The 26,726-nt window shown below is 39.3% G+C and overlaps 1 protein-coding gene across 2 annotated transcripts; it reads left to right on the plus strand.

The window, feature by feature from the left end:
* The first annotated feature begins 98 nt into the window (after positions 1-98).
* HACD2 (3-hydroxyacyl-CoA dehydratase 2) lies at positions 99-23,641 on the plus strand. Of its 2 annotated transcripts, XR_014317757.1 has the most exons (8): positions 99-289; positions 5,363-5,480; positions 5,838-5,856; positions 10,632-10,720; positions 16,706-16,827; positions 17,507-17,685; positions 19,894-20,073; positions 20,363-23,641. XR_014317757.1 is itself a non-coding variant. In XM_082763271.1 (7 exons), the coding sequence occupies exons 1-7, from the start codon at positions 156-158 to the stop codon at positions 19,974-19,976; spliced, it is 744 nt and encodes a 247-aa protein (XP_082619397.1). In that variant the 5' UTR covers positions 99-155; the 3' UTR covers positions 19,977-23,641. The 2 variants fall into 2 exon arrangements, 1 of the variants encoding a protein (XP_082619397.1); XM_082763271.1 differs by having other exon boundaries at positions 19,894-23,641.
* Positions 23,642-26,726: the final 3,085 nt, after the last annotated feature.

The raw sequence follows: 26,726 nt of genomic DNA on the forward strand, positions 1-26,726 counted from the left end.
GGGGGCCGCGGGGCGGCTCCTTCCCCCCAGGGCCGGGGGCGGTGTCGGGGCGGTGCTGCCCTCCCTGCCCTCCTCTAAGATGGCGGCGGCGGCGCCGCGCCGGCCCCGCCTCGGCGTGCGCTGAGAGCGGGCGGAGGCCGCGGGAGCGCCGCAACATGGCGGCGGCTGGCGGCAGCCGGGCAGATAACGGCTACGGCAGCCAGCAGCAGCAGCAGCCGCGGCGGAGGAAGGGCCCGGGCGCGCTGGCCACGGCTTACCTCGTTATATACAACGTGGTGATGACGGCCGGGTAAGAGCCGGGCGGGGAGCGGGGGCTCGCCGGGGCCGGGCTCCCCTCGGTGCCCGCCCGCAGCCCCGGCGGAGCTTCCCCGGGGCCGGCCGCGGCTCGCGGTCCCCCCCGGCCGCCTCTCGCCCCCCTCAGGTGCGGGCCCGGCGGGCTCCGCATGGGGAGCGGGGGGACGGGGGCGGCGGTGGCGGTGGGTGCGCCCCTGGGCACGGCGGCAGCAGCCGCAGCGTGCTGGCGGTGGGCTGAAGGAGACTTTCGTTATCGTCGTTATTATTGTTTAGGAGTGTTATTGGGGCCTGGGTGGAAATAAGGCTGGGGGTGTTTGGGTGGTAGGAGGAGGAGGGAGCCTTGGAGGGGGTCCTGGGGGAGCGCTCCGCTGGTGAGGCCCGGTGGGTGAGGCAGGACCGGGATCCTGTCTGTGGGGTAAGGCTGGGGCAGAATTGGTGCAGATGAGGCTGGTGGCTGGGCTCGGCGACACTCATCGTAGCTGCTGGCGGTTGGTGCCACTTCAGCTGTAAAGTCCTTGTGAGGAGCAAAGGTAACCCACCGGGAGAGCTCGGCTCTCGCTAGGTGCTTGGCACGCATCGCCCGGTAGGTGCCTCGCTGCGAGGTGCAGCTGCTGGGAAAACCCATGGCCCCGTATGGTATTTGCAGGGTGCTTTGCCTAGAGCGGGGATAGTCGTTACCCACCAGTGTGATATGATTTAATCATTTTATTTTTTCTCTCAAGCAGAAATACTTAATTACCCGAACAGTGAAACACAATACTGGCAGTCAGGAGCTCTCCTCTTTTCGGTTTTCGTGACATCCCTGCACAGTGCGGACAAGTTAACCTCTCTGAGTACTTCTTAGAACTAGAAACACCTGCCTGTTGGCGTACTGATACTTAATTCACTTATCTTTATAAAAGATCTCCAAAAACCCAAGACAGAAATTGCATTAGAAATAGAAAGGTTTTCTTAAACATCATGAACTTTTTATCATGGCACACAAGCTCCTAATTGTATGAAACTTCTTCAAGAGAAAACATAAAATCCAGGTGTTGGAAACTAGAATCACATAACATAAATCTATACTTCAGTTCCTGTTGCCACGTAAATGGTCGTGATGTTACCTGTTTTCCTGATTTATACCAAGCTTCTTAGAATAGTCCAGTCTGGTGAGATGTGACACTTCAATGTGAGCTGCTGCTTCTGGGAATATGTATGGTTAGATGATATCTGCAATCTCGGGAGCTACCAGAGAATTCCTGTGATGAGTGTTCACGTCTCTGCATTGTCACTCACTGCCCTTCTTTTGGGGCAGGTCACTGAGGGCTCTGACTGATAACTTGGTTTCAAATAAAGAAAGATTTTTGTGCTACCCTAGCTACTGCTGAAATTTGGCAATATACAACATCAACCACAGAAAAAAAAATACGCATTTTCTTCTAAAGGCTTCATAATAAGGTAGTTTTTCAGGAGTTGTTTGACAGAAGCTCAGTTCTTCATGTAAGATTGACACACAGGTGATGGCAGTAATGAGTTACTGTCCCCATGTCAGTCAGAGTGCTCAGGCTCAGTTCCCCAGACAGCGCTGCCTTGGAAAGAGAGCAGTGAAATGAAAGCACAAAAAATTCTGCCCAGATGATAAAAGTGATGCTGCAAAAGCACACAGCAGCTTTGTCATGCAATGGTATGCAATAAAACATATGTTTTAAAATCTTAGTTGTTAGCTTTAAAATGGATGAAGTGACAATCACAAATCTCAGTGCAATTATATTTACTTTGCCTTTTTCTTGACTTAGCTGAAGTGAATGTATTGACTCTAAAAATAATTGATCTTATTTCTGATTTTATACTGTAGAGCACACAGTATATGGATTCTTGGTAATACGATGGCTTTTGCAAGACCAAAACCATACAGAAAGTATATATACCCATGGATCTCTAAATGAAGCCGTACACACTCTTATCTTTTAGTTCACATGTGGGTGTGTGGGTGAGTGTTTTCTTTCAGAAAATGGACCCTGGTGTCTCACAGCAGGGAATAGCTGGTGCTGCAGTGGTTCTCTGCTGTACTTGCTGGGTTTGCTGACCATGGTTCAGTATGTTGAGCTGAAGAAAGGGATCTGTCTTTCCTCTCTTACACGTAGTCAGTTTGTTATTCTCCTGTCACAGCATGGCAGTGCAGTCATGCTTGACCTGGCAGAGGCAGTTCATTCTAGAGACATAGACAGAGAAATTATTTCTTAAAAAGCGTGGTTGGCTGTGGATGATAAGGATGGGGCCTCGCTGTTAGCGTGTGAATGTTTGGTAAGCTGCTTGAACGTGTGATCTTGTCTCTTACTTTCAGCCAAGTGTGATAACTGACTAGGACTTCCAGTAGAAGTAGCTGATGGTGGTATATACAATGAATTTTGAAGGGATTTCACTCAGCAAGATAGATCTTAACGTAATAACTTTTGAGTTTGTAAGAGTTTGTGTTACCATGCTGAGCAAAGAGTGCTCTGAGTTACGGGTTTCGTTGTCCACGTCTTCAGTGAGTGGTTGCTGAGAGTCAAAGTACACTTCTCCCTATTTCAGGTTCATTTTCTCTGTAGATTTGCCATATTCTCTGTTTGCATAAACAAAGCAGAACTTAAGTGAACTTTGCACATTTTTTAATTAAACTAAGGCACTAAACTAGTGTCCTGAGCATGGAGTTTGCTTATCAAGTCTGAGCAGCTGAAAGTAATTTTTAAAAAAAGTGTATATTCCATATTCATTCTCCATAATTGGGATTAATCAAAGAGTATAAAAGTCTAGCTTAAAGTCTACATCCATGGCAGTTTTTATTTAATGATACATCAACTACAGTTGGTGTATCAGGTAGAATTTAGTGTGTAGGTCACAGAAGCTGCAAGAATTAACTTCTTGTTTAGCCTGCATGTGACAGTGGTGCCTTTTCCTGCCCTTTTAAACTGCTCACCAGGTTTCTATTTCATTTGATCTTGCTGCACTCACCTACTTCTATTTCCTTTTCCATAGTCATAGGGGGAGGAGAACTGTCTAAGAAATGCAGAAGCAGGACAGAGGTACTGAAAGCTTTGACACCAAGTAGGCACATCCTGTAACTTTGTGCAGATTCATGCTTTGATGTGTGTTAAATGCTCTTTAAAGGACAGCAATTTATTGGGGAGGGTGGAGAAGACAAGCAAGGGGCTGAAGCCCTTGCTTGGGAACAGGTGAGAACAGTTGGCTGCAGGTGCCAACAAGCACTGCTATCTGGTGCAACCTGAGAAGTTGCTCAATTTCGTGAAGTTTCTCAACAAACAGGGAGGATTAGGAAGAGTAGAGAAACTGAGAGATACGAACAGGACAGCAACAACATGCTGTGAGCTCTTATTCCAAAAGAGAAACATTCAGTGTTGCAAGGGACAGTGGTTGATCCTGCAGTGCTTCCTGCCTTATGCTGCACTGAGGTCCAAATTAGAAATTCATCCGATTCTTTATAAACAGGAGTTACCTGGCAAGTGTCTGTCTTCTGGTTTCACTGAACAGTTTTAACAGAAACAGCTTTTTACTACTGAGAAAAGGGGAGCTTGTTCCTTGGTCCCCATCTCTCTTCCCTACTCCTGCTGCTTGTCTTTCGCGCGCATCTTCTGAGAAGTCCAGGCAGAAGTGAAATAGCTTTATTCCAGTCCTACTAACAAGCATTGTTATAAGCACAATCTGGGATGCCACAGTTGCTTGTTATTGAAAAATCTGCACTTTAAAGTATATTTCAAACAACAAAGTATTGCATTTGGGACAATATTTGTAAACACATCATAATACCTAAAGTAGCAGGGCACTTGTAAGCACCTAACATGCTGTAAATTACCAGGGAACGTGAAGAAATTCCTTTGGAAAACCACAGCTGTAGATGTTTTTTAAAGGGAGAAAAGCTGTTGTGTACTTAGGAGCCTCTCTGTGTGCCTGCAGATACCTCCAGTGAGGTGCCTGGCTGTTAGCAGAGGCACTTGGTGACTGCTAGCAGGAGCTTTATGTCAACACTTCTGGGTTTGGCAGGAGGTGGAGGTGAGGTGGGGCGGCATTCGGAGTAGGTGAGGTCAGCCTGGGGACGGCAGAGTCCATGAGAATTTGGGGAGCTGCTGGCAGGGATTTCTCTTCATCAAGCTCTTCTGCCCGTATTTGCCACAAGCAATTGGAAACTGACATTAACAGGAGATGCTAATTTCAGGCAGAAGGGTATTTGAGCAGAGCGTAGCCACCCTAACTCTGTGGCTTGTCCTGGACGTGGGAGGAATTTCCAAGGCTGTGGGCAGACACCCGCTCCGGGCAACTGCAGTAGTGGAAGATGTCACTGCACCTCCCAGGACTGGAGGAGGAATTTTCAGGTTTGCTCCCTAGATCACCTGAGGGGAAGATCAGCAGCGTTAACAGGTCACATTCTTCATAGCATAGCTGAAGTTATGTAGGCGTTATTATTTCTGTAGGCCCCGCATATGTGTCACTTACAAAGGAAGGCTGGGACAGGAGTGGACACGGTCAATTGCAAGGCTTTTGCAGGCTGTTTTCTTGCAGTTACTTATCCATAACTTCCTCATAAGATACATTGTAGAAGTTAAGCTGGATGGTCTGCCATGAAGCCTGAGGTTTTACTTTGAATTGAAGCATTAAACAGTTGCTTTCTGAGTCTTGTTTGCTTATGTCACAGTTCTTGAAGTTACAGTGTGGCAGGAGATCCTAGCGGTAAATGGGTTTGTGTTCAGAATAAACAATGTGTGATGCCAAATCTTATTTAAAATGACATGAGTACCTTTCATAATTTAAATACAGCTTGCTGAAAAATAAATCCAGGTATTAAAGGTATTGGTATCATGCTGGTGCTGTAAGATGTTTAAAAATGCATAATACTTAACTTCAGTAAACTTGCAGAGAATCCAAATATTGAATGTTTTCAGTGTTACAGAGAGTAGGCAAAAAGTTCCTGGCTTTCAAAACAGTTACGTATCTGCTGCCTTCTCACATATTGAAAGAGACGTGATGGTTTTCTTTGTATTTATACTCTACTTAATGTCTCCTTATCTCAGACTTGTTTCCTCTATTTCAGATGGCTTGTTATTGCAGTTGGTCTAGTTCGAGCATACCTGGCTAAAGGTAGCTACCACAGCCTTTACTACTCAATAGAAAAGCCCCTGAAATTCTTCCAAACTGGAGCTTTGCTTGAGGTAGGTGGAGTTGTCCTCCCAGAGGTACTTACATTTTTGTGAGTGTTTTCTTTAGCAGAAATCAGGCAGCCTTTGAGCGGTACTTTCTAGGTACCATGTTCTTCATTAGCATTTATAGGGTAATTGAAGGTAAATATAACTCGTGAAATAAATTCAGCACTTGTGTGACATATTTCCTTCTACCAAGCAGTGAAGGAGCTTACTCTCAGCTATTCACCTTGGGCAGCAGAGCTAAATAGTAAGCTTAATCTTTGAGATATAAATATTGAATCGTAAGCTTTTGAGATAGAACTAAATGTATTTCTGAATTGCTTCATTTGACATGTTAGTAATTTGATTTTTTTCTTTTTGTTCTAGATTCTGCACTGTGCATTTGGTAAGCCTGCAAACTTCCAGTTTTATTCATAGAAAACTGCACTTTTAGTGGCATATCAGCACTAAAAAATGTTATGGTCTGTGAATTTTCAGGTTTAATTCTTGCATAACCCCCTAATTTTTGCTTGAAGCACATTCCATTTTTTTTTTTTTTTTTACTAAATGATTTGACAAGTCACAAGAAGGAAAATATAACAGCTTTTAATCACTTAACATTCATTTTTTTTATAGATCCTTCCAATGCCACAAATGAGAGCAGTTTATAAATGTTTTCTAGTAGATCATGACTCTCCATTCTCTACATCCTATAATCTTCTGTACCAAGCTGTCTTTCCTCAAATCCTACTTGTAGCTGCAAGTAATTTAAATTCTAATGAAAATGACAGTTCAAGCACGCAAACTTTGCCCGTGTCCATAGCTCATAGGCATGTGCTATGAAACTGGGAAGCAGGAAGTCACTCTTTATCCCAGATTTGACTGTGCGTTAATGGAACTGTTTGTGAGAACAAGGATTACTGAAGACTTGAGTTGACAATTCTCATTAGCAAGGCCTGGTAGGTTGGTGGCAGGCCCCCAGTTGTGTGTCAGTAGCAGTGTCATGAATCAGTTAACCTGAAGCGTCTCATGTTTCAGTGACAGAGTTGCATTTTATCTGGTTTGTTAGTCGTTACAAGTAGCAAATGTTTTGGCCTCAGCATCTGGATTGTTTGTTTGCGGAACAGGTGATGTAGAAGTCTCTGCAAGATCAAAGCCAGTGTGCTTTAAAAGGGAGCGCTGCCTGGCTGTGCCTTGGCTTAGCTCTGAATTTTTCTGAACCCAGCCTTCACAAAGAGACAGTTTTATGGTCTAGTGGTTGGTCTTGTGGTTTTACATATAAGTGTCTGAGCTCCTTTCTGAACGTTTACTAGCTACTATTTGAAGAATAAGATAGCACTAAGGTTCCTAAAGCCACAGTGACAAACCTGTTATTTTTCATGTATAATGTGATCCATCTAAATACTAAAAGGTGTATCACAGTGTTACCAGTAAGCTCATACTGATTTTCTGTTTAAAAGATTTTACTGAATAATTATGTGCAATAGTTGGGAAACTTAAAACGTTTTCACACATTTGTCAGCAGAGGGCAGTGTAATTCTATATTTGATACAGTAGTTCTTCCATAATTAGGTTACTGTGAAAACATTACCTTACACAGGGCAGTTTGTAGACTGTGCACAGGTCATACCAAGAAACGAGGGATCAGATGCTCTTCAAATTAATGTAAAGCCTGCTTAATGTAACCCTGCTGGTGTACAGAGATACCTACTGCTTAGGTGAAGGAAAAGCATGTGCTACTACTGACTTGCAAGCAACTTGAGTTTTCTGAACATTCTTAAAAATAAAATAAAATATTGGTCTGCCCAGTAAATGTCTGATCCTCTCCAGAGCTTCACTTCACCTCTTCCATCTTGGAAGTGATGCTTCCACTGTAAATAAATTATTTTCAAATGATGTCTTCTACTCAGTTTGTTTCAATTAATTGTAATTAGTATACAAGATTTTGTGAGCATTCCTGTTAGTTTAACTAAGCAGAAAATAGCTGTGTGCATCGGTCTTCAGTGGATGTTCTAACACAGAACTTGACATTAAGCATCTAAATCTACAGCCAGTGCTATCACCAGAAAAGCAGAGGCATTGGCTATTAAAACAAAAAGGACTGTCGTGAATAGGAATTTATCATATAGTTGCCTGTGCTGCCAATTTGGTCCTTTTGATCCCATTTTATTTTACTAAATCTCAGTTACTGTTTTTTACCTGAATAATCTATACTTAGCTTAGAAAACAAAACAAAACAAAAAATCTTTTTGACAGATTTTGAAGTCCTACTTAACAACTATCAAGAAGTTAAATCTCAGACTCCTGGGCCAAAAAAATTGCTAATAAAATGTTCTTTTACCATGCTAAAGCTAATGCAGAAGCACAAAAGCTCTCATGCCTTGCTGTTTCCTTAGGCTAAACTTGTGTGCAGATGTTAACTCTAAGAAGTTAACATCTGCTGTGTAAGAATTCTCTTGGATTATCTTTTCCGTACTCTCTAGAATATACGTCCATGCAGTTGAACAGTAGAAGTAGTTTTGTGTTGCTGCCTTCCAGGCTGCTGCAGAGCAGGGAACAAGTTTTCTGTACCAGCTTGTCTGTGTGCAATGTTAATCCTGGATGAGTTGAAATGAGGTGTGGATCCATTTAGCCCATGTTATCCTCAGTCACACAAGTTAATATTAGTAACGAGAGCTATTAATGGAATGTTGTAACATTTTTATGCCATTATAACTCTATCCTTTTGCTTTCCCTAACTTTTTTTTTTTTTTTTTAACAAAAAAAATACTAAACTGCCCACGGAGGTTTTTTGCTGTCAGTGGAAGTATTTGTCAGCCAAATGAAATGAGGTGCTCTTACACAGCTGGATACAATGCTGCTTGTCTGCTGTGATGCTGTTTCTGGATGCTACGATGACTGGTTCCAGGCTTTGGAGGAATGTTCTGGGTATTATGGAGGGGAGGAAGACTCTTCCTGATTCTGTTAAAAGTTTCTATACAGGAAGAAGCAGGAAACTTGCAGATGGGCTTTGCCCCTGGAGCTGTTATTCTTTTTCAATAGAAAAACGGAGCGATGACAGATGGTTGTGCATACCAGCATAACTTTTCCCTCCACGTCTTTTCAGTAGAATCTGAAACGTTAGCATCTGTGAGATATGTTCTTCAAAACATGAAAATTGATAGGGGAATGTTTCTAACAAGCACGGTTGAGAACGTAACTTTGGCATGTGGCAAAGATTTAAAAAGTGGAGGCTGTGATGTGTAGTACAGACATCAAGAGGACAGATGGAAGGTCAAGTAAATGGAAAGGGAACATTCAATTCCTTGACTTATGTAGCAGACAGAACCCAAGTGCGTGAATAGCACTGATAGCACAGGAGAGCTTCTGTCTGGAGGAACTTGGTAAGGAAAGAGGTGACAGGAGTCCCCAAAACGAAGAAGCTGTGGTGGGAGTGGTTGAGAAGGGAATGGAGAAAAGCAAGAAAGCTTTGGGAAGTATAAGCCCAACCTACAGAATCACTGTGGTACCAGCCCTCACACCACAGTGGTGCTTACTGGTAGCCCTTTGGGAAGTTGGTGTTGATGCTGATCGGTTTTGCATTATGCTGCCTAGTTAGGAGGGACAGAAGAGCTCCACCTTCAGGTTATGCATACCGCCTGGTCTCAGCTGGGACCTCCCTGGGAGACAACTTGTCAGGCTTGGAGGATTTTCTGCTGGAGGTTGGAGGCTTAGTCCAGGACCTGGGAGAGGTGTGGGCAAAGCTTGCTTGGTGCTTGCTTCTGGACCAGAGAGCCCTGTGTCTGCCAAGACCTGCTCTAGCATGTGCAGTGTTAACTAACTGGTAACATGTTTTTAAAGGTGCGGAGTTTAAAACTGTCTGTTGGATATGTTTTTAGTGCAATTAGTAAATAATTAGAGGCAAGTAGAGGTTACATAAAACACAGCCAGTGAATTCGCGAATCACTGAATTCGATCTCGTGTTTTTGGCTTAGGCTGGCATTGTCTTAGCCATAACAAAAAGTCTTGTCGTACTGTGTCATAATCTTGTATAGCTCCTACAGAGTCTTGTTGGCTTGTTTGGAGATCAATTTTCAAGAGCATCAGGTTATTTTGTTTAGGAAGGGATGATACAAACCATTTAAAAGAAAAGGTATTGTAGGTGTGAGCCTCTAATGATCACAGATCGTGGGATTTTATAGCACCCCCTTTTGTGTTGTCTCAGTAACACAAATTCTGCCGTGATGTTTTATAATCAGAAATCAGATTATGAACAATGCATTATAAAATCAAAAAACTGTAAAGATTTTTCTATTTTTCTCCAAAAAAAATGATTAAACATAGTGACTGAAATTAATTTTAATGAAACTTGCTTTTAACTTCTCTTATTCTTCATTTTTCTTCCACTGTATAACTTTTTCTTGTTTCTGAGACTGTTGTGCTGCTTGCTGTGGTTTGCATTGGTTTTAGCACGTACTTGTTACAGTATTTTAGCAGTTACAACTGCTCTTGCATTTGTCTTCATCATGCTGTTGGAAGAAAACAAAACTTTGTGCTGTAGAGTAAAGGTCAGTTTAATCAGCACCTCTGAACATGCTCAGAAGAGCCAGTTAAATCTGCTTCTTTTAGAAAAATAATTGTTTCTGTACCTATCAATGCATGAACTATTCCTTGTTTTGGTTTTATTTTTAAAAGTTTTGTTCCCAGGAAGGAATTGTAACTGTATCTAGCCGAATAAGGGCTAGGACTTTGTTTCTTCAAAGCAGTTGTATTTTTTTGTTTGCTGTTTTGAGGGAAACACAGTGCAAAACATCTCAATTGTTTTTACCTTTTAAATCATGATAATTAAGAGAATCTTGAATATTTTAATTAAACAGGTTTTATTTGAGACACTGAGTTAGCTTCAATCAAATAGCTTTTGGGATACATTCTGTTGTTTTATATATTCGTGATGTGATTTCAGCAAGGCCGATTACTTTTATTTGCATTTTGATATACATTATTTATGTTTTGATATATAAAGTCCCAGTCAGGGGATTGCATTGTCTCAGGCCTTGTAAACGCACACTTCATACACTCAAAATAAAAAACTTCTCTGCTTCCAAAAACTTCAAGTAACTGGACTTTGGCTTAGCTGTATTTTATTTCACCATCCCCATCCCAATGGTCAGGGATCTTTACTAATTCCAAAATATTTTCCAGGCATTGTTCCCTCTTCTGTTGTTCTGACTGCTTTCCAAGTGATGTCAAGGGTTTTCCTGACCTGGGCAGTAACACATAGTGTAAAAGAGGTAAGTTAAGCTACAAAACAGATTGGGGAAAAAAAATAATGACCCATGCTGAAAAGCAATTGATGGTTACTGTTTCATTTTCCTCAAAATGTCTTCTGTTGTATCACAACATGTGAAATTTTGTGTCTGTGTGGATCAAAGGAAATAAAAATAAACCTGATGTCATCTCTTCTCGATAATCAGATAGATTGAGTTATGAGTTTCTTGCTGTAAGACAAATAGTTCCTGAATAGCCTTTGTAGTCTGTACTGAAAGCTGAGCAGGAGGTCCCCAGTACGTAATCTGGACCCAGGATTTGGGAAAGAATTCTTGTGTTGATCTTGCTAGTGCCATATTCAATAGCAGGATCTCCTCGCTGTCCCTGTCTGTCATACACGATTTGCTTTCTATACCACAGCATGTGGAAGCTCCCCCTTAAATCATTGTCCACAGCAATCCCCAGCTGGATGTTTTCCCTCATCACTTTTCCAGGATAATCTTCCCTCTGTCCTTCGTTAATCTTTCTTGCATTCAAGCCTAAGTGGGTTTGGGGTTCTTGGTTATTGTATGCCATAACAAATATTGCTGTACTTCACCAAATGTCTGCAGAATCTTCTGGAAGCGATCTTATTTGAAAATGATTCCCGACTGACAGCTATTTTAATATCTGAACGTGCCTTAATTGAAACAGATAATGCTGACTGACTTCACATCATCTGAACACCTTGCAGTAGCTCACAGATGCTGCATCTCTGCTGTTACTTTAGCCAGTTGATCTCTGTCTCATTAAGGAAGGAAATTACTCCTGATGTCAGCGTGGCTGGCTGAAATAAGTGATAGTCTTCTACATATAAAAGATATGTTGTGACTTGACATGGAGAATGTCTTAAAGAGCTTGTGTCGTTGCCAAGTCTTCAAGGAAGCTGCTGTGTCTTCATTACTCCAAAACCTGTTACCAGAATGTCCATCCATAGGTGGAGTGATACAAGTCACTGTAGTTCCTAATAGTTAACTGCCCTTTATAATATTATAATGCCTGCTCATGTGGAGCCGTAATTCCATGCTGTTCCTCAAGTATGAATGTTAGTTTTCTCAGCAAACTTAAAATCTTGTAAATATTTATCTTCTGACAGATTTTTCTTTTGGCGCAAATAAAAGAACTCTAGGCCCTGTCAGTTCAGTGGGGATAAATGCTAGGTTCTGAACAAAAAGGGTATAATGCCAAGACACTGGATATTAAATACGTATGTAAAATATTTTAAAGAAGTATGTCTGTAATTTTGCTTGTTGCTTGTATAATGTTGGAGTACCTGGTGCTTCAAAAACAGCAATAATCTATTTTTATGAATTGCCTCCTGGCCTGAAGTAATCCAAAATGTTAAAGACCAAATGACCTAGATTAAAACAGTTCCATGTGTTATCTGCAAGACATCAAAGGGAAGTCTGTAAAATGATTGTGGGTTAGGTGCCCACATTCTCACCAGAAAAAGAACACCAAAATGGGAGACTACACAAGGAAGTTTAGCCTAACTAATTCAGTTTTTAATAAGGATTATTCCAACATTATTGCTTTTTTTTTTTTTTCCTCTCACACTTATGTGGTCTTTTGGTTAACGTCTTGAGAAGAGACTGTCTTATGTGTTAAACTTTTTTAACGTCTCAAAGTGGGCATAAGAATGATGAGGAATCCTGTGATGAGTTTTTCACCTCTGACTTACTGGTTAATAAATCTCGCCCCACCTTCACCCCAAGCAGAGAGCATGCAGTCTCACCTGAGGAGATGTATTTAAAGTGTCACAAGTGTTCTACTTTTTCTAAAGGGCTGTCTGCACAAGTGAGCTCCATGCTGAAGTCCAGGATAAAATTCTCACACAGCTTTATGGAACTTGTAAGCTATGCAGTTGCATGATGAGGTTCTTGTAAAATAAAACTCAATTTTCCTCTTTAACTTTTTGAGTGAGAGTTGTTCAATATATTGCTTTTCCAGACTGCTTTCATATATAATGTGGTTAAAAGAAGAAAAATCTGTATTGCATCCCTCCTTTCTGTCAGAATACACTTCTGGATACGTGATGTGATTTGAAGCATGCTTCTTGCCACTAACATGTTTGTGCTTTTTGTTTACTTTAGTGCTGATGTGTTGTTAAATTCAACATGAAAGTATCTATTATAAATGTTAAAGCATGGCAAATGTTAAAGCACTGCACAATTCTCAGAGTTGCAATGAGATTTTCTCTTGCCTCCACAATATAAGTAGCTGTTGGCTTACTGGAGAAGGGTCTGGCATGTAATACAGTACTTGTAGTCCAGAAAATACCATTTTGTCATTGTATTGGAAAGCAATTGGTTTGGTGAATTTTGCTGCTACTTCTACAAAGGAGGGAAGAGAATGAGGAGTGAAGGGCTAGAAGAAAGTAGGCGTAAGAGAACAGAAGGTGCCCTTCAGATCAAAATTCTCTCTTTGAATTTATGTGAACAGTAAGATCACCTGGTGACATCGTAGCGGGCCTTTGTGGAGTTCAGTGTGACACCCAGTTCTTGTAGATAATTAAAAAAGGTACCAGCAGTGGTTTAATGTTTATCAAGTTGGGTGTGGGTACAATGATAAGTAGCATATGTATTTAGAGGAACACAATCTAGAACACAGTCTAAAGTCATGGTGTAAAGACATACAGCTTACTGGGCAGATCATTAAGACTCCAGCATCTGCAGCGGTGAATTTGACAGTTGTAAACATACTTAAATTAAAAATATAAGAGAGCAGTAATTTTTATCATTTAAGATTGAGTTGTAGTAAGAGAAGTCCCACTGGAAGGTTCAGAACTCTGAATGGGTGAGTGTTGTTGACAGGCCTAAACCATCACTGCTTTACATCTATGCAAAATTTGAGTAATTCTGTACAACACAAATGTCTGTCAGGCTCTTTATACCTACTGTGAAGCTTCCTTTTTTTTTTTTTTTTTTTTTTTTTTAAATTGATGTGCACACAGAACCCAAGCTTTGGAGGGAGATGTGCTGTTTTATCATTGTTGCATACTGCTGCTGTTTGTACTCTTCTGCACTGGATTGCTTCGTGATGTGTTTAGCTGAAATTCTCTGTAACTTCTCACTGTTACTCTTAATATGGAGAAATCTATAGAATTTCTGGGTTTATGGTATCTTCAACCTTTCAAACCTTGCTCAACTTTAAGATAACTTTTAATGCACCAGGAGAACAGTAAAAGCTTCTCAGGCTTTATTTTGACATTTCCTAACTCTGAATCTCATCTTTGTATCATAAAAGGCTATTAATCCCTTATATTTTAACACAGATTATCTTGTATTCATAGTCATGAGACAAGATACATTCAAGACTCTCCTTGATACATTGGTTTGAAACACATGCTAAAAAACTATGCCCATGGTATGATTCACCCTAATTAAGGCAGTTGGACAATAAGTTGTATGTGGAGTGTAAAATGTGCTTTGACTTTGTCTAACACCACTTTCAAGGACTGGGATGAAAAGGTGGAGGAAGAGAGATTGAATTCTGAGGGCAATACTGGGATTTGTGGTTTGAAAAGAGTCTGCTGCTTGTTGGCTGTACTGTACAGTGATGTTACAAATGCAGCATTAGCAGGGCCTAAATGAGTAAAGCTCTTGAGAGACTGCTTTGTAAATCAGTTCCTGAGGGGTTGATAACGTGCATCTCAGAGATTATTTGAAGTATCGAGAAATTCAGTCCTCAAAGAGAAGCTCTAATGGTGACAGTCTTCTGACAGATCTGCTAATATGTAAGAAACATGCTCTTTAATGATGAACTTTGGAATGTAGATAAAATATGATGATAAAGTCCATAGTGGTCTCCTGCTCCTCACTGCACAGACTTGGAGTGTTTTGAAAAATGTATAGGTCACTCTTATACTGGGAACTGGTGTTTGTTTTTGTAAATTTTTCATTAAGCAGGGTCATGAGCTGTAAAGTCACAGTCCGTGATTCCTAGTCAAGTGACCTTAATAGGGGTTGGCTTTGTTGTTTTGCTTTTTAAATGGTGTGAACTGTTTTAGTAGTTTCCAAATACAGTTCTAGTATTAACATAAATAGAAAAAAACTAGAATTGAGAAAGTAGTGTTACAAGTCCTGTGATAGAACTGGATTGTAACTGCCAGGTTTTCTTCTTCTATGTGCATCATTCACTGTTAGCATCCCATTTTTTTTGTCCTTGGTCATGTCCTTGGGTGCTACTTCAAACTACACATTTTGTTTGTTGGTTCTACTGACTTCCACAGTTAGGGAAAGAAGTGGGGTTTCAACATACGGATCAAAGTCTGTGATGCATAAGCTTAGATGAACTCAGAAGCTGCTACTCCTGATTTGACCAGAAGATGCAGCTCTGGAGTGCTTGTGAAGCATGTTGCTCCTTGGGAACAGCGGCATCTGTGAAGTGATGCTGCCAGGCTGAGAAGTAGGTCTTGTTTGTAAAGCAGGGTTAGGATCTTTTTCCAGAAACTGTATCAATGTAAAAATAGCTTTGGTCTCTACTCAGGAAGTCTTGAAATAAATCTTGGATGATGTTCTTTTATGGTGATATAAGGGAGATTAATATATATGGAAATTACATAGTTTCACAGAGTTTCAAGTGAAAAAGAACAAGGCATGTTTGTCACAAAAAGAGATGAAAATGACTTGAACTGCTATACACAGCAGAAAATGGAGTAACAGTAACTCTACATTACAGGATTCCCAGGAGTTTTGTACAGTTCTTTCTGGGTTTAGTAGTCTGTAACAAAGTTTTTGTTTTGTTTTGTTTTTTTTTAATGGGTAATCATTGAGCTTTTTACACACAAATGTATGACCAGTCCCCTCCTCTGAAAAGGTTTCTGCTTGCCCCTATAATTTCTTGTTCCTTTGTTTGTACATGTACTTTGCCCAAGATGAATAGGGTGTACCACCCACACCTACCGACTTCCTTTTCCCTTTTTTCAAGAGTAGGAGGCAAAAAAGAAAATGCAGCCCCTTGTGGTTGAGCTCTTTTTGTTCCCACGGTCTACTGAATTTGGGCTCAAGGTATTCACACAGCTGAGAATTCACAACATGCTTCTGTTGGGTGGTGGGGGGGCTGCGTTAAAAATCGTGTTCACTCAAGTTTGTCATGCAGGTATGTGACCCCATATGCTTCTTCATAACTGCTGTTCCATCTGAAACTTAAACCTCATAATTACACTCCCAAATGTAACAGTTCATTTTTAACTTCATGCCTTTGAAGGTTCATCTTCAAAATACGAAGGGAGTAAAAGCTGTTTCAGTCATGTGCTTCTGGAATTAAGAGGTGTAAAGCAGTGAACCAAAATGATGCCTTGAATATAACCAACATCAGAAAAACAATGCTGCATGCAGTAAGCAGAAAGAGGAGCAGGGAACAGCGAAGCAGGTAGTTAGTTGTGAAGCTTGCCTGAGGTGCCACAACCTGAGCTTCTGGTTCTTCTCTCCTCTGAGCCTGTATCCTGCTGTTAGCTGTCTTGCTGCTGCTCAGAATTAAGACCCAGTTTCTCATGTGAAGAGAGAGAGAGGGAAGCAGTTCTTCTCATACTCAGAAATAGCACTGACTAGGAGTAGAGTGTAAAGTCTAAACCAGATCTGGAGTGTTAGCATCCTCTTTCCTTCCTGCACCAGAAAACAACCACAGGACTTAAGTACAACCTGGTACTGTATAGGAGTCGGCAGTGTTTTGGGTTGTTCTTGGTATTTCAGGGATTTCTTGCACTAATTTGCATTGCACAGAATGAGAGATCTTAAGTTTTCTGATCATCAGAGCTATTCTTAAGCCAACTAGGAAAATACAGAGCATGATGAGAAGGGTTTTTTGCCGTTGTTACTAATGTTGCTTTTATGCTTTTTCTTGGAGTCTGTTATCTAAAATGATGCAGTAAAGCAGCCCCTGGGAATTAATTTCTTTGGGGTGTTTAGATCTGGTGAGTAACTAGGAACACTTGAATTCATATTGAACCTTTTGCTTCTCTCTTGTAGGTACAAACGGAAGATTGTGTCCTGTTATTTGTAGTGGCCTGGACAATCACTGAGATAATCCGTTACTCTTTTTATACCTTTAGCTTGTTAAACCATCTCCCTTACCTCATAAAATGGGCCAGGTAGGTGGCACAAGAGAAATCATAGCCTTCAAAGCACTGTTTTAACAGAGATATCTACCTTGTAAAAAATTTTGTAAAAGAACTATTTAAAATTGTTTCAAATTCTGTCATGGGCTAATTGCCCCATTTATAAATGCAACTTCCCAGCTTCTTTCCAGCAGATTTCTGTGTTGCAAATCTATTAAATGTAAGGTGAAAGTACTTTGCTAAATGGTACTGAGTTCTAGCAAAGCGATTGTTGTTTGTCAGACACTGCCAATTAACAGTAAGGGACGGCAGTAAATAAACTGATACTTAACAATAACTCTTCAGTGTAAGGGTAGTACATTAGGTTGGTGAAAAGTTGGTGAACACGTTGATTAATACTGACTGTGTTTGGCCCTATTTTGATAATATGACCTCTGCCAAAGAGTTCAGAAGCCAAAGTAACAAGCATAGGGGAGAGGAGACAGAGGAAATAGTTGTAAAAATAGCTTTCAGATTCTCAAAGATAACCTTTAAATAATTCAAACTTGTTTCTGACTTCAATATTCTTGTCTTGCAGTAATGTTCACACCTAATGTTTGTATGCTCTAATCAAATAAAAGCTAAGAATTTAAGATTTGAATATCTATAGCTTAACAAATACTTTGTCAGTTTGTCAGAGCATTTAATCTTTTCCTTAACTGTCCTGTTCTAGGTACACGTTGTTTATAGTGTTGTATCCAATGGGAGTCTCTGGCGAATTACTCACAATATATGCTGCATTACCCTTCGTCAGGCAGTCTGGCTTGTATTCCATTAGTTTACCGAACAAGTACAATTTTTCTTTTGACTACTATACATTCCTGATCCTGGTTATGATCTCATACATTCCGAGTAAGTACAAGTTTGATCTCTTTTAAACATTAAAAATGGTATCAGGAAAAGCTAAGAATTGCGGGGGGGTTGCATATATACAACTAATGTTGCAGAATTAATTTTGAAAGGTATTTAAAGAAGTCAAAACGGCAGGAGTTGCTTTCTACAAACACTTGTAATATAGTAATATTTTCCCCTCATATACTTGGAATATAAAAATAAATGTAGTATTTGGCAAATGTTGACTTTTTTTACCCTATTATGGACTTCTGTGAGAACAGGGCTAAAACAGCTTCTTAAAATTTGGTTCATTATCAGGCGTAAGAACTTTTGCAGTAATGGCTAGCAAGGCATTTCTGTTGAATTAAATTGAATTGTTGTTATCTTTGGTTGGTATTTCTTTACATGCTATGAAGATTTGGCTTTGCTGCTTAGAAACAGGGATTAGGAACACATCGGCCTTCAAACAATTTAGATGTGCAAATAGACGTCTAACGTGCAAAATGATGTAGTGACAATGTTGCTGCTGTTAGCTGTCTCTGTAGCTGTCTTTATATGAACCTTGTTTGTATAGAATGAAAAAATCATTCTAAGATTTAAATTTCAGCAGTGTGGCTGTCTGTAATAAGTGCTTACTCTTCCAGTGAACCATCTTGTAATTCTGACATCGAGATTCATAAGTTCTTCCAGCTGTTAAAAATGCATGAAAAGGGTTTTTAATATCTTCTCGTCTCCTTCTTCCAAAAACATTGATATTACTAACTCTGAGGAGCCAGAATAATATCTTTTGTTCCAGTGAAAATAAACACGAGTATTAATTACCTCTTGTGGGGTGGCTAGATCACAGCTGACAGGCCACACAGAAGGGAAGCAGATAGAACCTAGATAATTTTAGCCCTGTTTCTCCTTTAAAATTGCAGTCTCTCAATTTAAATGTTTTGTGATTCATTATCATTTGTGCGATGTGTAATTTCGGTGCAGTCTTTTTTTTAATTTTGAAATCATTCTTGTGAATTGGTATCTTAACTCCATGTACTAACTGTTTAGACTCAGTTGGTCTTAGGTACCTTTTCACAGGAAGGTATTCTGTGTTGTTCCACAGATACAAGAAAAGCTATGATCGATCGTTACATTCATTGATTATACCATAGGTCAGTTAGTCATTCATAAAAACCTGTGGGGGGGGGGATTCTTAACCCACAAAAGATCTTGCAAATTTTGGAAAATTTAACATCATAAAGAAAGCAAGATTTAAAAATAGAACTTGAGATTAACATTCTTGATAGCTGCATCTTACCATTTATCTGACTTTAAATATTTAATTTAGTACCTATCTGTCAAAATCGACATCTTGCCGGAAAGGATGTCATTCAGTTCTTTGCATATAGATTCCAACTATTTAGACTTCTAACAGAGATCTTTTGGCTTTGTATTCTGTTATGGTCCTGGACAGCTATATTAACTACTTAGCACTGGTGGAGTGAAATCAAATGAAATGCAGGCTTGGGGGAAACAATCAGGAGATGAAATACTGGGTAAAGAAAGCCAAAAGAGAAAACAGTAACCTAAAATTTAATTAAATAGTTTTTGGTTGGCCAACATCTACTACAAACACTATTGTAACTGATGTCATCTAGGCTGATGCTTGTTTAATTTCCAGCAGATTCACAACGATGGAAGTTTAGTCTCTCATGGGAAATTTAGCTTTTGCTGTTTGTTTTCCATTCCCTCCTTTATTCTTCTGCAAACACACTGTGTAATGTAGTCTTAAAAGGAAAAAAGCTTTACATAGAGGGTAAAGAGAAATGAAAGAAGCACCAGTTTGCATAAAGTTTCTTAGATTCTGTGAAAGGGACACTAGAATTATAAGAACTGAAATCTGGAAAAGTCATTCTTCTGGAAGGACTTTCATTCCTCATGGTGCTCTTTTTCCTCCCTGCAATGTTTTTTTTATTCTGTGTGTACAATTCAGGAAACTTTGTCATCCCACTTATACCTGCGGAAGTGTAAGAAGGCTTTTTGCCATCTTTGCCTGAAAATGTTATTGCTCTAGCAAAAATTAAATAGTACCTGAAGGGCAATATTGCTTATTCTTAAGGCAGAAGATGATTAGAGCAGAAAGTGAATAGGCACATTCCCTTTTAACAGAATTGGTGACCTTGTGTGTGACTGTGTGTATTACACTGACACAGAAGCCTGACTTACTACTTTGTGTTTTCTCTTCAGTCTTTCCCCAGCTCTATTTTCATATGCTACATCAGAGGCGAAAGGTGCTTTCCCACACTGAAGAACACAAGAAGTCGGAGTAATTCCAGCTCTTTGAGAACTTTTCAACCATCAAAATGCTGCAGATTTTCAATACCAAGCTTATTTATAACAAATATAACAAGATAAACTAAGTCAGAGGTAAAAGACCAATAATTTAGCAAGAATAACCAATAAATCCGATTTCACTGAAATTCTACGATGTAAAACATGCAAATAATTTTCAGCTTGCAGTGCTTCAGAAAACTTCTAAACTTTATATGGCTTGGCAGGTATCCTTTTACTTTTCCTTAAGTGATGTGCTAAAATGGTTTTAATTTACAACTAAATGCCTGAAGGTTACAGTATGAGTGATGAAATTGTACCCACTAAATGCTTGAATTGGGATTATATCACTGATACCTCCTCTTTTTTTTTTTTTTTTTTGAAGTGTTTGACTGCATGCCAGAAACTGTATGTATTGCTGTGGAAGCAAACAATATGCTCTGGAATGCTTTAGGATTTTGTCAGAGACTCCAGTGGAGAATGTAATCCGGGCAGTGTTTGAATTTAGAAAGGTAGGTTATGTATTTAGAAGGTGATGAGAACAAGAACAGGAAAGCAATTACGGGAAATGAGGGGAATGTGGTTCGTTAGGAATTTAAACAGTAGGGTGTCTGACCGGAGTGTGTTCTTTGAAGATCTTGTTTAAGCTGATTACTCAAATGCTAATGTTAATTCAGAGGCTATAATGCTTATTTGAAACATTAAAACTCTGAATACTGCAGCCCTGGATACCTTATTAAATACTAAAAACATAAAAAATACTAACTGTAATATTTCTAGTGATATCAGTAATTAAACAATATAAGGAGGCAGGTCACCCAGAAAGAGGTGCAGTTCTCCATTTTTGACTTTAAATTATCATCTCTAATCATTGTCCACTATTTCAGTGGTACTCATCTTTCAGTGCTAAGAACTATTTGGTCTACTGTGGAATCATTTGAGGGCTTTGTTCCTCAACATGACTTTTCTTAAGTGACTAATGTGTATTGCTTTGGCACATCCAAACAGGTGCTTCCAGGCACTCAGCTTCTGAAATATTGCAAAAACCCTAAATAATAAGTTCTTTTTTTTTTTTTGAAAGCATATTATCTCATGTGTTACATTCTGCTTTTGCAGATTGGACGAGTTTTTCCTCATCCGCTCTTCTGAAAGAGCAGAAGAGCTTAGAAAGGTAGATTTTCCAAGGTCTTTGCTTTGGGTTCTCAGGCTAAACCTTGGGAAGGTAAAGCAGAAAAATGAAAGGAGTGAGAAAGCCACGTGGTGCAGCAGAATCCACTAATGCTGTGTGAACAGTGGCCCAATTATGAACAGACTGTACTGGGAGGAGGTGAGAAATGGAAGGGACGAAGGGATCAGGGAGATGAATGGACAGCCAAGCAAAGGCAAAAGTAAACGTAGATAATGGTCTTTGCTCTGTCATGTACTGAAAACGAAATAGTACTGACCTTACCCCACTAGAGCCACTAGACAGCAAGACAAGGGCTTCTCTGACTTCCCTCTTGTAACATTGTGATTTAGTGCATAAATCGGGTGTGACCAGGATACCTACGATGCTAGTTTTGTGTTATGCCTGCCAGCACCTACCTCCCCCTGGACACAATCCATATCTGTGTCCCAATTATTTGTGCTCCCAGTTCTCCCTAAACATAGGGTAGTAAGTACTAAGCGCACTGCCTCTCTGTTCGAGTACTGGGGGAAAGCTGCATTTACTATAATCTTCTTTTTATATTTGTCAGAGCTATATTTAAAAAACCAAACTGTATTTTTCAGTAACTCCTTTTGGCTCCGTCAAAAAGTCTGACTGAATATCCCTAGCACTCAGTAATGTGTAACACCTCGGGTGTTCAACACAAGTGGGTCTGGTGTAGGTAGGGAGAGCGTAAGAGACAGTAACGATCTTTGCTTCTATGTTAAACTTTTTGCAGGCAGTTGTTGACAGTAATCAAGAATACTGTAGCAACATACAACCTCAGAGTGGTTTCTGCCTTCAAAGATGCAACAATTCAAATTCATTTCTGTTAGGCTATGTATTTCTTTGTTCTGGCTATCTGTGAGAAATGTTGCATTATACGTAACGCATTGCTCAGAAGCGTAAACTTCCACCTCTGAACACAACATCTTTTGCTTGTACATGCTGTCGGAGAGGTTAGTGGCAGCATTTCTGAAGAATGTCATCTAAAAGATGCGATTTCATGAGGTACTCAGGTTACTGGATGCTGTGGATGCTTAGCTCCTAAAGTTTGGTTTTGTTTGATTCTGTGCCTACATACAAGACATGGATTCAAGTCTGTAGTTCCACTTTGCAGAAGAAGTAAAGTGTAATAATCCTGCATGAAACAAACTGTTGATGGGAATGGTGTACAGATCTGTAGGAGGTAGCATGAGCACTACAGAGTAGCAGGGAGAGCTGCCAATAGGGATGAAGGTTTGTACAACCAGCCTCTTTACTGAGTAAGCCTTATTACGAAATAGTTAATTGAAAATATTAAATGGCCTTTAGCTTTTCAAAGAAAAAGGAGTTCCTTTTCCTTCTAAAAGAAAAATTAAAGGAAGTTACTTTGATAATTGGAAATCTTGACCAAAAAGTACTTAAGGAAGCCCTATCTTTTGAAGTATGAAACGTTTAGTATATTCAAGAATTCTAGCACTTCAGTTTACAGTGCTTTTTCAAGTTAAGTTTCCATGGAAATCACTGGAAGGTGATCCTGAGTAAGTGCAATTTCCTAATATTGCTGGGGTTTTTCCTAATGCCGACTTTGATCAAATGTGGGTTTTTTTCTTCTCATAAAATAAGAACAAATTTCCCTTTTTCTGTCACTGAAATTGTAATGTGGTATGTGAACTTTATAATAAAAGCGTTGATTAGTACTCTCTTTCACAGATCTATAAGTTTTTTTTCCCCACAAACTATTTACTTGGCTTGCATGTTTTCTGTGAGCATAACCAAACTGCTGCAGCAGGTAGTCTTTGGGTTGCGTGCACTAGTTTAGGCAACACTACTTTTGTTCTACCATGCCAGCTTTGACCATGTTAGTCATTACCTTCTTACAGACCAAGGTTCTTAACCAGTGTATAGTTTACAACTGGAATTGTAGAAATGTTCATATTGTAAATTACAGTAAGATGCAGACTACGGTAAATTGTAATTTTTCACAATGTGATGTTTCTATCCAAGTTTTTTTATTTATCACTAGAAAGGTTGGCGTTTGTGTGGACCAATCTGCGGTGTCATTTTAAAACCTGTTTTTCATCTTAAAATTTTCATGAGTATACATCAAATCGTGTACTTTGATGTATATTTGTTGGTGAAATTTGGGTGAAAACTATATACAGTCATTTTTGTATTTTTTTCTATGTTGTGAAGAATAAAATTGTAATTTTATAAGTCTGATTCACTAAGATTATTATAAGTTAAATGTATTTTTTGTATATTTAGGAATCTGGTATTACCTGGAGCTCTGAAAGGTTAAGCAAAGACTTTTTATGCATGTTTGAAAGATATTTCTACTTGACAATGCGGTGAAATGGTTTGTATGCGAACATACTAGTCTGTGTTTGTTGCCTTGTGAAATTGATTCTGTGTTCTCTGCGTGGATTTGGTCTACTGACCAGTGATACTAATTGCTATAATCCAAATAAAATAATTCCAAACAAAATCTGCTGTATTGTCACTGTTTAGGGAACAAAAGCAGATGCTTGGCAAATGTGGATTAGGGCTGTGTTTTTATTCATCTGACATAAGCTGTACTTTGCAATTTCAATGTTTTCGGGGGCATGCATGACTTTTCAAGCACAAACAAAAGACACCTTCGTCAATTAATACTGTTACAAGTGCTCTGCTTTTTTCTTTTGAAAGATCATAACATGTTAACTGACTCTGTTAACATTCAAATTTGCAACTTCCTGAAGGATCCTCAATCAAGTGCCAGCTCTTTGTTCTGCTGTTGTTATCTGTACTCTAGGTGGTGATGGTTTTCTACAGAAACAAACTCTTTGGAGTATTCTAAATATAATGGAATGCTTAACTAACGCAACAGAATATTTCAGAGTTGATTTACTAAATATAGTATGTCTGCTACCACAGCAACGTTCTTAGCATTTTTAACACTTCCTGAGAGAGAGATTTACATACTGTGTCGAGATTCCATTAATGCTCATAAATAACAAGTTATAATCCTCTAACAGGAACTGAGTAGCAGTTGCAGAGTGCCTGCCATTATTCTAGGCATATGCTTGTCATAAGATTACACAACTACAATGATTTTTTTGTTTTACTGCAGAAGGGATGAAATAATGTTGTCATAACCAGCATCAGCACATTTTACACATGATAGCTGTGACTTGGTGCTACTGTGTAATTAAAAATTTCTTTGGAATGTAATGCTGTGAAGAGTGGTGCTGAGCTCCATTTGTGTCTTCAAATAACTTTTACTAGTTGTTTCCTCTTTGCATTTTGAAAACAGTACGTGAGGAAACAATTTTTGTTGCTGAGAGTAGCGTTAAAAAGTCTGAAAAGGATAAGAATTCTGTGTTCCTAAGTAAATTACCTTTCCAATAGCATTTAAGGCTCATCCTAGAGCACTGGCAGTTCCAAACAAGACCTGAGGGAAAGACCTGAGGGATGAGCTCTGCTGGTGTGTTCAGTATGAAATACAGAGGTGTGAATTTGTGTGATTCAGTTTTATTTGGAATGGACTGAACACATCTAGAGTTGGGAGTGACTGATTGATTCAAGCCACCCGACTGCCTGGACATTCAATATCCAGTGGCTTTTAAATTCTGCTTCCTGTCTCCTAAATGAACGCTCTTCCACACTTGTCAGAATTCTGGTATTGTGGTGTAAGAGAAAGGGTTAAAAGTTTCTGTGGTGGTTTTTGAAGGCTATCCTGAAGCAGTTGAAATTAAAAATTCAGACAAAATTTAAAATGCTTCTAAGCTTGGTCACTGATTTCTAAAACAGTACTTTACTGATTAAAAAATAAAAAGGGATTTATTTTTATTTATGTTTTCACAAATAAAGTTGGGATTAGTATTTTCAGAGGTATGTTCTTCTCTTTGATGTGTGGGCGTTACCGATGTTGACAATAACATCTTTTGTTAACATATTTAATTTCTCTAGTCTAAAGTAGATGCATGTTATCTCAATCCTGCCCTATAAAAACAAAATTCACAATGGTTAAATACTTGCGTGTCTAGTTATACTTGCCAAAGCACAGACCCTAAGGTCTCATGACAAACTCCTGCTCTTTAGATGAAATTAATTCAGCCTAGTTTGTACAAAGAAATTTGATGTCATACCTAATATGACTTAGAGATGTTTGTACTGGGAAATTCATTATTGGAAGTCTGCAGAGGCTTATGTTGCTGAAATGTGAACACTGAGTTGCATTTTCTCCTGTCTCTTGACTCACTGCTTTAGGCAGTCTGCACAGACTTCTGCAAACCATCTGTAGCTGTTATTTAGGCGCTGTTAAAATATATAAATATCACTTACAGCAAGCCTATGGTAAAAACACACTTTGCAAGTTCAGGTGCTCCAAGTAGAGATTCATAGCTGCTGTGTATTCCCAAATGTATGCCTAACAAAAAAAAAATAAATAAAACATGCCATTGGGGGATGATGCAGAAAGTGGAGGGCCATCTAGTCAGCTGAATAAAAGGTCACTTTTAAGAAATCAGTTTGCTTTCGAGTTAAAGGTCTCTTCAGGTAAAGTACAACGGCCTCTCTCGCTGGATAAAAACAAAAGATACTGAGTGCTGAGCTTCTCTGCTAGATGGCATTCTTGATACAAGTACGAGATGAAAGAAGAGGAGAGGTACTGGATACAGAGCTACTGCTGAGTTTCCAAAAACCATTGCTGGGAAAACTTCAACCGTGTCCTCCTTTTTTTCCTTTGGTGTCCTGTAGGTTTTTTTGTTTGTTTGTTTGTTTGTTTTTTAATAAAACAAACTCGGGGGGGGGAGTAGTATTAAATGAAAGTGCTGAGATGCTTCTCTGGTGGTGTGCTGATGACTGGAGTCCTTTTCATTCTGCAATAAGCATTTATTGCGTGTTTGTGATTGTGGGGAATAGTGCGCATGGTTTGGGTGCTGTTTTAGTCCTCTGTTCCTGTGTATAAAGTACTTTCAGGAAAACTACTAGACTGGCTATTAAATGTTTCCTTATTCAGCTTTTCTGTGCAATTTAAACTGTTCTAGAAGGTTTTTTCCTCTGATTAGAATATTGCCTTTCTATAGCAACAGAGCTGAATTGGAGAAATGCTCGTATTTAGCTGAATAAAAGTAGTTGGAACGAATATTTACAGATGCATTTGTAAAAGCTATTTACATTGCTCTTCATAGCATGGGAAAGTTGTATCAGTAGGACAAAGACTGCAGAATACAGTATACAGGACTGAATACTATCAAAGCATATAGTAAGGATCAAGTTCACTTGAGAAGGTAGCGTTCTTAAATCCTCATGCTGACATGATGATGTTAGTTACAGTGTGCCACTATTTTACTATATGTGCTTACTGGGATTGCCTTACCAGACAGCAAGAGTAGTTGCTCTAACTGTTCTGAAGTTAGAAAAGTAAACCAGCAGAAAAAGCCTTTTTTGCATCTGCATGAAAATGGCTATTGAAAGTAAGGCATCAGGGGTTAGTTTACTTAGCAAGGATTAGAAATTAACAATACTGGCAAAGCTGTACCACAAGTAATCTCTGCAATCCGAAGATAATTGCTTTGTTTTTCAAAAGCACTATCAT

This window comes from Aythya marila (genome assembly GCF_965140915.1).
Source record: "Aythya marila genome assembly, chromosome: 6".
Lineage (NCBI taxonomy): Eukaryota > Metazoa > Chordata > Aves > Anseriformes > Anatidae > Aythya > Aythya marila.

Excerpts from the sequence above, each read along its gene's own strand:
- HACD2 (XM_082763271.1), top strand. The coding sequence starts at position 156 with ATGGCGGCGGCTGGCGGCAGCCGGGCAGATAACGGCTACGGCAGCCAG. Across the intron at positions 290-5,362 it reads AACGTGGTGATGACGGCCGG|ATGGCTTGTTATTGCAGTTG; the intron begins GTAAGAGCCGGG and ends CCTCTATTTCAG. Across the intron at positions 17,686-19,893 it reads TATGATCTCATACATTCCGA|TCTTTCCCCAGCTCTATTTT; the intron begins GTAAGTACAAGT and ends TTTTCTCTTCAG.